Below are 13681 nucleotides of genomic sequence, written 5' to 3'. Positions count from 1 at the left end.
GCCCCATATGAACTGCTTTACACCTATAAACTGCTTTACACCTATAAGCCCCATATGAAACAGAGTCACAGAGGTTAAGTACTTTGACCAAGGATTTGCTTTTCTAAGTTGCAAACCCAAGATCTGAACTCAGGCCTTAGATTTCTGCTAAGTTCACAGCTAAATGAAATGCCCTAAATCCCAATAGGTTAAAATTATGTGGAAAATCCTCTTTTGACATGTCCTTGATTCTTTAACATTACTTTTAATTTTACATATCTCTACCATCAAATCCTTTTTGGAAGTCTGAAGAAGCATTAATAATTATTAATACTAGAACATAGTTTCCTGCTTTTGGTTACAGAAACTTAAATACAAGCTAATCTGTTACTATGTTTGTCACACATGAAGGAAAAAAAAGATTAACTTATATAGAATTCCAACAGCAAGAAATAAATTAACTAAAATAAGAACTGAACTGTATCCAGGCTTGATTACATGACTCAGTACCTGTAACAGGGTGGAGGCTGCCGGGCAGTGGTGGCGCACGCCTTTAATCCCAGCACTTGGGAGGCAGAGGCAGGTGGATTTCTGAGTTCGAGGCCAGCCTGGTCTACAGAGTGAGCTCCAGGACAGCCAGGGCTACACAGAGAAACCCTGTCTCGAAAAAACCAAAAACCAAACCAAAACAAACAAACAAACAAAACCAGGGTGGAGGCTATGAAAGTACTACTAAATCACTACTTAGAATTAGTGCAGTAAGACAAGAATTCAAGGACAACTTAAAGCACACTGTCAGAAAGCACATTACAATACACTCACTTAGGAATGTCACGGGTTGTAATAGTGGCTACTAGATTAAAACCCAAAAGCAGAACAAACATAGGGTGTTCTAGGTTTTTCACCACCATGTTATCATTACATCTTACTGGAACCAATCAGCTACTCGGTGCAGGAAGTGTGCCTGAAATCCCAGCCCCAGTTAAGATCATGGCTTGTAAGAATGTTTTACAAGAGGGAGGCCGAGAGATGGCTCAGTGGTTAAAGAGGACTGACTGCTCTTCCAGAGGTCCTGAGTTCAATTCCCAGCGATCACATGGTGGCTCACGACCATCTGTAATGGGATCTGATGTCTTTTTCTGCCATCCAGGCACACATGCAAATACAGTCCTCATATATATAAATTACACTAATAAATCTTTTTTTAAAAGTTTAAAAATGTTTTACAAGAGACACCAATAAGACACAGTAAAATCACAATCCTTTTCCTACCCCTCTTCCCTCTAAGTTCTTCCTATTTGGAAAACCCAGCAGTTATTTATGACAAACTTTAAGGGCAACAAGACTAGCTGTCTGCTGAGCCCCGGCTGCTCTGGCCCATTTGCTCCCCCTGCAGCTAATCTCAAACAGTATGAACGCTCCTTAGACAAAAGATAAAACTAAACTCATCAAGTTACACTTCAAAATTACTCATCCATAGGTTCATGGAGACAGGGTCTTACTGTCACCCTGGCTGTCCTGGAACTCAATATGTAGACCACGCTGGCCTCAAATACACAGTGATCTGCTTTTGCCTCCCAACTGCTGGGGTTAAAGTCCTGTGCCATCGTGCATAGCTAAGTCATAGGTATTTGGAAATCCTATTATTTGTTACTCTTAAAATTCAAAGAACTAGCCAGGCGGTGGTGGCGCACGCCTTTGAACCCAGCACTTGGGAGGCAGAGACAGTCGGATTTCTGAGTTCGAGGCCAGCCTGGTCTACAGAGTGAGCCAGGGATATACAGAGAAATCCTGTCTCAAAAAACAAAACAAACAAACAAAAAAAAAATTCAAAGAACTAGGGATATACATTGGATTCCAGTGACTGATAATCAGTAGACATGTGAACAGAAGCTGAGTGTCCATCATGTGTAATTTTACATTACGTTATGCAGAATTTCAAGGAAAACTTACCTTTTCATTTTTCCTCCTGCTGATGATTCTGTCTAAGCCATTAAAGGCACCAGATGCCACAAACAAGATATTTGTTGTATCAACTTGAACTGTCTCTCCACGTAGCTTTCGAGAATTCTTTTCTGGAACATTGACTATTGTGCCTTCTAGAAGTTTTAATAAACCCTGATAATAAATGAATTGTAGCATTACCATATGTAAAGACATTATTATACATCAAATAATAGGATTCAATGGGGGAAAATAATACATGTTTATGGTCAATGAGCGTAACTAATGAAAACTCCCACATTTCTAAAACAAAAGTAAAAATCAACTGCATTTATCAATTTAGTACTTCATAAATTAATTGTAATTCAGTGAACAGCCATCTAAGGAAGTTGTGTTTGATGGTAAAGCCTTCCTTTCCCCACTCCCCCCCCCCATCTCCTCTCCCACCTCCCCTTATAGCTATGTAGCCCAGGCTAGTCTTGAGCAGTGATCCTTTTGCCTCAGCCTCTTGAGTGCTGAACTATAGGAAAAAGCCACTATATCTAGTCTGACCTGCAGACACAATAATGATTCTATAAAATGGTAATGAACAGTGAGAATATTCAAAATTGAAACACAGTCCATCTTTCACATGAATGCTATAATGCTAACATAATTCTATAGTCAACTTTGAGAATATTGAGATGCTTTCATAAAAAAATTATTTGATAAGTATGACAAAAACATAATTCTCTGTGTTTGTCAAAAAGGAAAGCAGCAGCGTTTTGGTTTGTTACAGTTTAATTGCCATTATAGATTTAAGTTTATTACACTGGTCAATAAACCATTGTGACTTTAATTATGATTCTGCATAAAATGAAATGCTATTTTATACCATCTTTTTGAGACAGAGTGTCATGGAGCCTAGGCTAACCTCAAGTTCACTGTGTGGCTGATGACACTGGACTCTTGATCCTCCTTCTGGCCGCACATAGTCCCTGGGACAACATGTATGCCACCATGTCTGCTTTCTTTTCTCCTTTACTTTTCAATTCTTCTTCCTCTACTTCTTTTGATTCTAGCAATTGAACTCAGAGCCTTGAGCATGCAAGACAAGCAAGCACTTTACCACTGAGTGACATCTGAGCCCTTATGCTAATCCTATATGAAGAAACATGCATGGGTTATTTGTATCTAGTGTTTAGCTTTCTAGAAAGGCTTAAGAAAGCCTTTGAAGAATAAAAATAAAACAGATTAAAATCGCCAGGCAGTGGTGGCGCACGCCTTTAATCCCAGCACTTGGGAGGCAGAGGCAGGTGGATTTCTGAGTTTGAGGCCAGCCTGGTCTACAGAGTGAGTTCCAGGACAGCCAGGGCTACACAGAGAAACCCTGTCTCGAAAAACAAAAACAAAAACAAAAACAAAAAAAAAACAGATTAAAATCATTTAAATTTCCTAAGTAATACAATTTCTTTCTTTTTAAAAATTCATCTATTTTTATTTTATGTGTATTGGTGTTTTGCTTACATGTATGTCTGTGTGAGGGTGTTGTATCCTGAAGTTACAGACAGTTGTAGCTGCCATGCGGGTGCTGGGAATTAAACCGGACCTCTGGAAAAGCAGAGCCATCTCTCCAGCCCAAAGAAATGTAATTTCATATTTAAAATAATTTTTAAAAAACCTCTTCTTTAGAATCTGACCTATTTTAAACAGTATGTGAAGCTAGGCGTGGTGGCATATGCCTGTAACCCCAGCAGACTGAGGTAGGAATGCTGCTGCAAATTCAAGGGCAGCCTGGACTACACAGACCTTGTCTCAAAAAAAAATCCCAAATAAAATTAAATAAATAAATAAATAAATAAATAAATAAATAAATAAATAAAGTGGTATATGAAGTTTGGGGTGGGAGAAATAAAACTGAATCTAATTGAATGTGAAACCAAACGTACAATACTTGGGAAGCTGATGTATTCCCTTCCTTTTAGTGGGCGTGAACAAAATATTCAACTGCTTACTTGCTGAACGCCTTCTCCACCTACATCCCGTAACTGATGAATGCCTGGCACACTGCCAATTTTATCTACTTCATCCAGAAAGACAATTCCTATAATTTAAGGAGGATTCTATTTATAATATGAAAAAGAAAGGCACAAGATAATCTCAGCTTTAAAAGACTGGATAGCTACAAAGCAAAGTTACTAAATTTTTTTTTAACACAACATGTAAAGGCTTAGTCATTTAAGAATATAATATCTTTCTTATTCATCTTTTGGTATAACTATTATGAAATTTATTTTATAGCATACAATTTGAGAATGATAACCAAAACACTGTCTGACAACAATTATCTATACTAGTAAAATGTACCCAATCTTTTTCCTTATGGTAAGGTGAGATATCATATGTGAGCATGAGACATTTGCCAAGACTAGTAAAACTTCAGTTTAGTCTTGCCCACATCTATCCCCCCCGCACTACATACATTTAACTATTCAGTGCGTGTATGGATGTATGCTTGTGTGTCTATGGAGATATACAAGTATCACTGCACATGTGGAGGTCAGGAGACAACTTGCAAGAGTTGTTCTCTCCGTCCACTATGTGGGCTTGAAGGACTGACTGAACCTAGGGCATCAGACTCGGAGGCAAGTGCTTTTGTCTGCTGACCCACCTTGATGGCCCATCACCAACAGATTTGTCTTAAAGCAGTGAGCGGTTCTCAACCATCCTAATGCTGTGATCCTTTAATAAAGTTCATCTTGTGGGGACCCCAACCATAAAATTATTTAATTGCTATGTCATAACTATAATTTTGCTGTTATGAATCACAGTGTAAATATCTGATATGTAGGATATCTGATATATGAACCCAAAGTGGTCATGACTCACAGGTTGAGAACCACTGCCTTAAAGGAATCTGACCGGGAAGCTGTTAGGATCTTCATGAAGTACTCAGAGAAAGGAAATGAAGCATCTATGACAATCTTGGAGGAACAGGCTGCATATTTCTATATTCATCCATTCTAAGCTCTCCCATCCTTGTCCCCGTCCCCAACCTTTCCCCATCACCAACACTAGATATCTGGAGAGGAGTAAGAATAAAAATACCACTGGGAACACCGAGACATAATGAATAGTAACATCCTGTTTTCACTCTAGCAGCTGTCTTTGGAACCATAAGACAAAGCAAATAAGCATGCCTGAAAGTGTGTAACATTGTGTGCTTTTCTATAATTAGAAAATATTAGCCTTTGACTCAAAATGAGAATTATACTATTCCTTAATACTAGATTGCTTTCTCAAGACACTTGATCTGGGGACACACAAGCTGCACTTACAACGTACCTTGCTGTGCTTTCTCAACATTGTAATTGGCATCCTGGAGTAGTTTGGCAATCACAGATTCAATATCTTCACCTACATATCCAGCCTGAGTCAGAGTTGTACAGTCACAGATAGCAAAAGGAACATCAAGGCATTTAGCTAAAGTTTGTGCCAGCAGGGTTTTACCTATAAACAAAAATAGTAACTAAAAATATACTCTTACAATTTTTCTTTAAAAACAAAAGAAAAAAACTTAAGTATATAATGAAACTTGGAATGTTACATGTGTTCTCTACTATATTCAGATCTTATTTTATTATTCCTTTTACAAAGTTACAGACTGATATAATTAATACATTAACTAAAAAAAGTTAGGGATTAGCCCAAAGGACCACATCAATATCTCAAATTCAGTTTACAGTCTAAACAGTAATCAAATAGCCGGAACAATCTTAGATTTTGTTTTGTTTTGTTGAGACAGGTTCTCATGCTGTAAACCTGGCTGGCCTCAAACTTGTGGCAATTCTCTAGTATCAGCCTCCCAAATGCTAGGATTACAAACAGGCATGAGAGCCGGAATCCACTATTACTACAAGGTATGGGTTACAGTATCATCCTCTATTTTTAAAAAATGCATAGTAAAGTTTTCCAAATGTTATTTACCTGACCCAGTTGGTCCAAGCAGCAAAATATTACTTTTTTCAAGTTTTATATCATCATGAGCAGAGTCCAATACTTGGCCTCCTCGTCTTTCCTGAGGCGTCTGCTGGTTCACCGTCTGCTGCATGGACGCTCCCAAGGCGTTGCCGTGAGGGCTAATGCCAGCGATCTGAAGCAGCTCTGGGGAAAACAACACAGGCATTACTAGAGCTGCACCTGAATCTACTTGACAAATGTCCCATACAACCCTACATCCAGAAGCAAGAAGCACTTATTGAAAACAACTCAAATATTTCAGCACTGCTTTACCCAAAAAAGAGAATTTCAAATTGACTAGTGGCGGATGCTAAATACGTGATTATAAAACAGTGAGCTTCAAAGGAAGGAACTAGTAAAGAACAAGAGCTCTCCCCCACAGTCACATCAGTGTAGAAGCGCGCTCTTCAGAGTACAGCACAGCACAACAGTGCTTCAGCCGCTAGCCTTCCCCTGACGCTACAGAGCTGCATAACCCTGCACACATACAGAAACTTCTGATCCTGTTTTCCATCTGTAAACAGCACTATCACCTGTCCTATTAATTTCAAACACACAGTCGGATGTTATAAGGATAAGCATAACTGATTTCAAGGTACTGTGCACAATTAAGGTCTATCTGTCCATCTTTCTTACTTTCTGTATAAATGAAAGGCTGGACTATAGACAAAAACAATGAGACCATGTACTGGAGAACACACTTTTCAAGTAGAGGAAGCAGAGGGTGGCAAATGTCTCATTTCAAGGGAAGCCTGGACTACATAATAGGTCTCCAGGCCAACCAGAGTTACATAAAGAGACAAGAATGGAGGAGGAGGAGGAGGAAGAAAAGGAGGAAGAAGAGGAGGAGAAAGAGGAAGAGAAGGAGGAAGAGGAGGGAACTAGGAAACTTGAGTTCTAGTTTCTGCTTGGCTGCCTCCTGCTTATGGGAACCATGGGAAGTTGCCTACCTTTGCTGGACACACTTCAACTACATTATGAAAATACTATAACACTGGCCTTTTATAGTCTCATCTTCCTGTAAAAATGTTTCTTTTAGTGTAGCAGGAAACAACGTGTGGTAAATCGCACTATTAATGTCCTTATCTGAATAACTGATTTTACTGGGTATCAATAGGATCCTTCTAGTCCCTTCAACAAACAAAATATTTAACTAGTTTATAAAAAAGAATACTTATTCTTTTTTTTTCCTCTTGACTATAACTCAGAGCCTTTAAAGATTCTTTTTACCTTGGTAAATAACTAAATTGTCCCCAGTTCTTATCACTTAAGGTATCTGTGACTAATTTTGTATATAATTTTGGATTTTATACTATATTTTATGTGTATAAATGTTCTGGCTGAATATATGTGTACCACGAGCATGCCTGTGTACTTAGGGATCAAAAAGAAGGGATTAGATTCCCTGAAACTGGGGTTACAGATGGTTGTGAGCCATCATGTGAGTGCTGGGAATTGAACTCAGGCCCTTTGCAAAAACATCAAGTGTTCTAAATCACTGAGTCATCTCTTCAGGCCCCTGGGTTTACTTTTAATCTACTTCTAAGAAATGAGTAAGATGCCGGGCAGTGGTGGTGCACGCCTTTAATCCCAGCACTTGGGAGGCCGGGGCAGGTGGATTTCTGAGTTCAAGGCCAGCCTGGTCTACAGAGTGAGTTCCAGGACGGCCAGGACTACACAGAGAAATCCTGTCTCGAAAAAACCAAAAAAAAAAAAAAAAAAAAAAGTAAGAATATCACAGTGCTGTCTAGTAACCATTTTAATCAAGCCAATAGACAGAATAATAACAACCCTGCAGTCATCCAATTATCATGTGTCCTAGTCTATCATCAGTCATCACTTTATAATCCACATTAGGGAAGAAAACGTACTGTATGTCTGAGTTTAGCTGCTATTGGCAAAATTCTCTTTTTTAATTTCTGGGAAACTAGGAACTGTGGCAATAAAGGTCTTGACTTTGATTTAGCTTTGTCCAATAGAGAAAAATGATAATTTTTTTAAATTACAAGAGACAAATAAATTACAATAAAGCTACATGATACACATATGTTTGTATTTATTCAGTGAGCTAGGGAGATGGTCTAGCAGGTAAACGCACTAGCTGGATAACACCAACAACCTTGAGTTGGATCTTTGGAATGCATGTGAAATATATCACCTTTATTGAGAGATTCAGGGCTGGTCTGGTATACACAGTGACTTCCATGTTGTGTATGTGTGTTGGCCACATACACAACAAAACAAACTGGCAATAGTGATGCCGATTAGTCTACTTTGTGAGAGCAGTCTACTACCGTGTGAGCAGTGCCCTAGGTTATACTCTGAGATGAGTCCACTTTCAGGTAGCCCCCCATCCCTGCTCTGCCTCACTCTGTAGGTCGTTCTCTGCAATGAGAGCTATGAGCAAAGAGGTTAGAGCGACAGTCAGTGACATGGAGCGCTCAACACATCTGTGTGTGTGTCAATGCATAAACTGCTTATAGTTCTTTTCCAGTTTTCTCATCTATAAAATGGGGTTGAAAAATAAAGGTTTAGCCGGGCAGTGGTGGCACAAGCCTTTAATCCCAGCACTTGGAAGGCAGAGGCAGGCGGATTTCTGAGTTCGAGGCCAGCCTGGTCTATAGAGTGAGTTCCAGGACAGCCAGGGCTACACAGAGAAACAACCTGCAACTCCAGCTCCAGAGGATCCAATGCCCCGGCTCCCATGGACACCTGTTCTCATTTGTTGCTTTTTGTTGCTTGCTTGCTTGCTTGCTTGCTTGCTTGCTTGCTTGCTTTGAGACAAGGTTTTTCTGTATAGCCCTGACTGTGCTGAACTTCACTCTGTAAACCAGGCTGGCCTGGGACTCAAGAGATCTGTCTGCCTCTGCCTCTCCAGTGCTAGGATCTCATCACCATCCCCTAGCAAAATCTTTTTAAAAATTATTCCAAAGTTACATATCACATATAAAAGAGACATTTAAATGATGCACAAGAAAGAGTTAAGTAACCCTTCTTGGTAACACACAGGCAGGCAAGCATCACTGCCACTGAGGTGCGTCCCTGAGGCAATCTCAGAAACAAAGAGTACAGACAGGACCTGAGGGAGGTGACTTACTTGTAAATCTGTACTCATCCTCCCGTCTTCTTATTTCTAACTCTAAGAAAGGAGATAAAAAGGGCAATATGAAATATTATATATGTGTTTGGGGCAGCCGAGAACGAATGTCTACTTCCTGCCTTCCTCCAAATCATTTAGAGGATGTGTTCAGTTTTCCACTTTTCATGTTATAAAATAATTTCTATGCAACATCCTTTCTATGTTAAAGAAACTGAAACCAAGCTTAATGATGATTGCCCAGGTACTAATAGTCACATAAGTATAATTTAAAATTACTATTAAAACTATTGTCTATTTTAAGAGATAATAATCTATGCACCATGAGTTGACGCTCTTCATACTATAAATGTGAAACTTTTTGCTCGTCTAGCATCTCCTACAATTTAGACATTAATGACTGAAAAGAACTAGAAAATAGCTGCTGTGTGACAAGGCCGAACTCTTTGGACCTTATAAAAATGAAGGTCCTAAGCCCACCATTAGGTATGACTTCTGCCTTCTAAAAATAAAATCAACTATGTTATCACATAACTATCTTACAAAAGCTCAACAGGTGAACAGTGTCTTCATTAAATCAGTTATATATTTAGTAGCTACTTAAAGCATAAGCAGAAGTTTCTCAAATTGTATGATAATGACTGAAAGAACCTAAAATGTTGGATTTTAGACCTAAATCAGAAATCAGGGCTCTCTGGACAACAAAATAAAAGCCTAAATATTTATGTTTTATTTAAATTGTAATTTATATTTTTTTAAAAAATCAATTCCATTTCTATACTTTATTGTCCACAGTAAATTGACATTACACAGTACTATTATATTAGAATCTCAGATTAACAGGAAATATACTGAAAATTAATTACAAATTTGCCCTTAACCTCATATTCTGTAGCTCCCCCCACTCCCGAAAAAAGAGTGATAAATATGCTGTTAAGTCATCACGTCTGACTTAGGCAAATAACATTCTGTATCCTGAACCCAAGAGACAAACACTAGAGTTGTTCAGAGCACTGCAGTGATCTGTCCACAGTAATCTCAAGAATTCAGAGACAGTCAACCTCTACCCCAGCAGCCTTTGAGGTCTTGTGATGCTCGCTATCAAAGGTAAAGGCAAGCTGTGTGGGCCAAGCAGGGGCTCCACAGCTGAACTTCTCATTTCCTACACAGATCCTCAAGAAACACATTTTACTCTGTGACTCCAGGTTTTAAGAAACAATACTTACCGTATCTAAAGTTTGCACTTTGGCATTTTTTATTCTCACCTACTTAATAAAAAAAAATAAAGCTACTGGTAAGGCACCAAAATGATTTCATAATCTACTGTGAGATAATTTAAAATGTTGTATTATGGTAAGAAGATTTTCAAGTAAGCTACAAATAAAGATTAGGCATAGTAATCTACATTGTGGTCAATCACCAAAAACACTGACCTCTAGGAGTTAATGATGTCTGCTTCTCAACCTCTGCTTGTTGTCTCAGATTAGCTGGAATATTATTATATATTCTTTTATAATGATTATACACGGCAACTGAAAGCACTTTCTTAGCAAACGACTGGCCAACAACATACTTGTCGAGGTAGTTATAAATCTGAAAAATGATTAGGCATAAACAATTTACTATGAGCCATCATAAGAACAAACACATTTCGAAACCACAAGCTAAACAAATTTTCTTAAGAGTTTCAATTTGAAAAAAAGGTTCCCATTAAAAATGAAGTGTCTAAGCTGGAGAGATGGCTCGGAGGGCAAGAGTGCTTGCGGCCTGCAGAGGATTAGAGTTTAGTTCCCAGCACCCACAGGAGGCAGCTCAGCACTGCTTGTAATCCCGCCTCTAGGGAATCTGGCACCCTCTTCTGGCCTGAGCAGGCACCCACCGCCCAAACATACACAGATACAGACACATGCACATCTACACACAAAAGAGAGAGAAAGAAAGAAATCTTTTTAAAAAGTTATTCATTTACCTGAAAACCAACTTAAAACGTTGTTCTTTCCTTTTTGTAAGGAGGGCAGTGCTTGGGATCAAACCCAAGGCTTGGCTGGTGCCTTGAATGCTTTGCTACTGAACCACACCCTCAACTCACTTTTGTTAACAAAAATTAAAGCTGTTTCACACTTCATATTACCATATTCATATTTGGAACCAGCATCAACTTCTTGAGTTTTTAGTAAAGAAGGAACTGAACATGCTTGTAATTCTATTATGTGGTAGGCAGAGGCAGGAGGATCAAGTTCAAGGCTGGCCTGAGGGACACAGTAACACCTTGTCTCTATAATAATCACACACAGAGAGAAGTTTTTAATATCGATCAATTCCTGAGAAGATAAACCACTTATGTATTTTCTAGAGCTTTGACACAGATGTCCAAAATCCACACAAATTAGCAAAGATATAAAACTTACTATTACATTATTTTACATAATCATTTCTTTAGCCTTAAATTATATTTTTTCAAATGTTACTGATTCCTCACATATTCTATCTCAGCATTACTAAATTTGCCACAATAGGCATGGAGTGAGACACACATGAATACCCCGAACACAGCAGGAGAGAACAAGGAGTGTGAGTTTGAGGACCACCAGTACATGCCAGGACAGAAAACGCAGGGCCAAGAAGTACAGGCTTCTGGGGTCTCAAAAATACAGACTATGTAGGCAGAGGAACCAGTGCACACTCTGTCATTCCTTCACAGGATGGAATCCCACTGTCTGAAACATATACGAAGAGTTCAGGGCCAGGAGAGATGGCTGAGTGGTTAAGAGCACTGACTGCTCTTCCAGAGGACCTGAGTTCAAGTCCCAGCAACCACATGGTGGCTCACAACCATCTGTAATGGGATCTGATGCCCTCTTCTGGTGTGTCTGAAGACAGCAGCAGTGCACTCATATAAATAAAAATAAAAAATAAACAAAAAAAAGAAGAGTTCATACCATCAAAGCCATGGCGGCACACACAGGGCAGACCTAGAAGTTGTCTTCTGTTCTCTACACACACATACCAAGAGCACACATATGTGCACATTTACACACACAAAGTAAATTAAAAATCAAAAACTTACATAGCTAGGCACAGTAGCATATGCCCATAATACCAGCACTTTAAAGGTGAAGGCTGGAAGATCAGAAGTTCATCTTGAACTACAAGGAGAGTTCAAGGTTAACCCAGGCTATTGGGACATGGGTCTCAATAAAATACAACAAAATGAAACAACAAAAAAGGTAAACACCTGATGAGCTTATCTAGACACTTTTAGGACTTAACATAAACAGGAAGGTCGAAGCAATGAAATGTCTTCAGAAGAAAAGGCTTCTACCTTTTTGGGGGGTGGAGGTGGTTTCTGCTGGAATGCCAACTTCACAGCCTCCGCCGCTGACTCTGGTTCTTTAATTATGCTTTTCTTTGAATCCGCTTCCGACAGCACAACGAAAAAATGATGACATTTTTCACACTTAACAAAACGCGTGGAAGCTGAAAAAGAGGTCAAGAGAGGAAAACTTTACAGTTTCAACAGTGTTCACCTTAACACCTCACTGTAGGGCTGGGACGTGGCTCAGTAGCACAGTGGCACAGTGCCTTGGCTAGTTGACTTTCTGTCCACTGGGTGTGGCAGTACATGGCTGTCATCTCGGCCCTTGTGAGGCTGAGGCAGAAGGACAAAAAATTCAAGGTCATACTGAGCACAGTCACAGGCCAACATAAGCCAGGAAGTAAGGCCTTGTGTACCAAAACCACAAACAAGTGAAAGAAACAACAACAGAAAAACTGGGCCAATAAGATGGCTAATAATTGGTTGAGGTATGTGCTTCTAAGCCCAGTTCAATCCCTGGAATCCACATGGTAGGAGAGAACACACTCCCAAAAATTATCCTCTGATCTCTACATATGCACGCATATAAATAAATGTATTAAAACAATTAAAATCTAATATTCATTAAGAGATCTGGTCGTAATCTAATTTCCATTTAACTAGAGATAATTTTAAAACTAGTTTGAGAATATAGACTAATCATCTACTTTACTGAAATACCTGAATGAACTGTGACAAAACTGTGAGTAGATTTTCTATTATTTTAATGAAAACTTCCAGTACTTAAAGTGATTTTAAAAGAAATACATCCCCCCACCCCCCGCCCAATCCCCCACAGAGTTTCTCTGTATAGCCTTGGCTGTTGTGGAACTTGCCCTGTAGATCAGGCTTAGTTACAGCTGGCTGCCTCTGCCTCCCATCCCACACGTGCAGAGGCATGCTGGGGTGGTAGGGAGCATGTCAGATCTCCGGAGCTAGTTACAGGTGGTTGTAAGCCACCCAACATAGATGCTGGAGTCTGCGTGTTGATCCTCAGGAAGAATAGCAAGCTTTCTTAACCACTGAGCTGGCTCTCTAGCCCTATTGTCTCCATTTTTAAATACAAGCCAATTTAGAATACATGATGAGAGAGAGAGGAGGAGAGGTAGGTCAACCCAAGCTAAAGATGTATGAAAAACCCATTACTTTGTAAGTTAATTTAGAAAATGTAACTTAGAGGCTATAGAGGAGCCTTGGTGGTTAAGAATGCTTACTGCTCCTGCAAATGACTTACGTTCCAGTCGCAGCACCTACATAGCAGCTCACAACAGTCTATAACCAAATTTCCAGGGGATCTAAGACTCTCT

General features: G+C 39.3%; 1 protein-coding gene across 2 annotated transcripts in view; it reads right to left on the bottom strand.

Moving 5' to 3' along the window:
- Nucleotides 1–13681, bottom strand: part of Clpx (caseinolytic mitochondrial matrix peptidase chaperone subunit) — a 35711-nt gene that overhangs the window by 6793 nt on the left and 15237 nt on the right. The window contains exons 4-10 of one of the 2 annotated variants that reach the window (XM_028752323.1): nt 12342–12496; nt 10453–10612; nt 9020–9061; nt 5890–6066; nt 5248–5412; nt 3918–4006; nt 1933–2097 (exon numbers count right to left, since the gene is read on the bottom strand). In XM_028752323.1, coding sequence (XP_028608156.1) covers nt 1933–2097; nt 3918–4006; nt 5248–5412; nt 5890–6066; nt 9020–9061; nt 10453–10612; nt 12342–12496 — 953 coding nt within the window. The remainder of the gene's footprint in view (nt 1–1932; nt 2098–3917; nt 4007–5247; nt 5413–5889; nt 6067–9019; nt 9062–10452; nt 10613–12341; nt 12497–13681) is intronic. The other variant, XM_028752325.1, reaches the window with a different exon arrangement.

The sequence above is a fragment of the Grammomys surdaster genome, unplaced genomic scaffold, assembly GCF_004785775.1.
Source record: "Grammomys surdaster isolate TR1022 unplaced genomic scaffold, NIH_TR_1.0 125896, whole genome shotgun sequence".
NCBI classification, from domain to species: Eukaryota; Metazoa; Chordata; class Mammalia; order Rodentia; family Muridae; genus Grammomys; species Grammomys surdaster.
The sequence above is the reverse complement of the archived record's forward strand: the minus strand, read 5'-3'. Positions and strand labels throughout refer to the sequence as shown.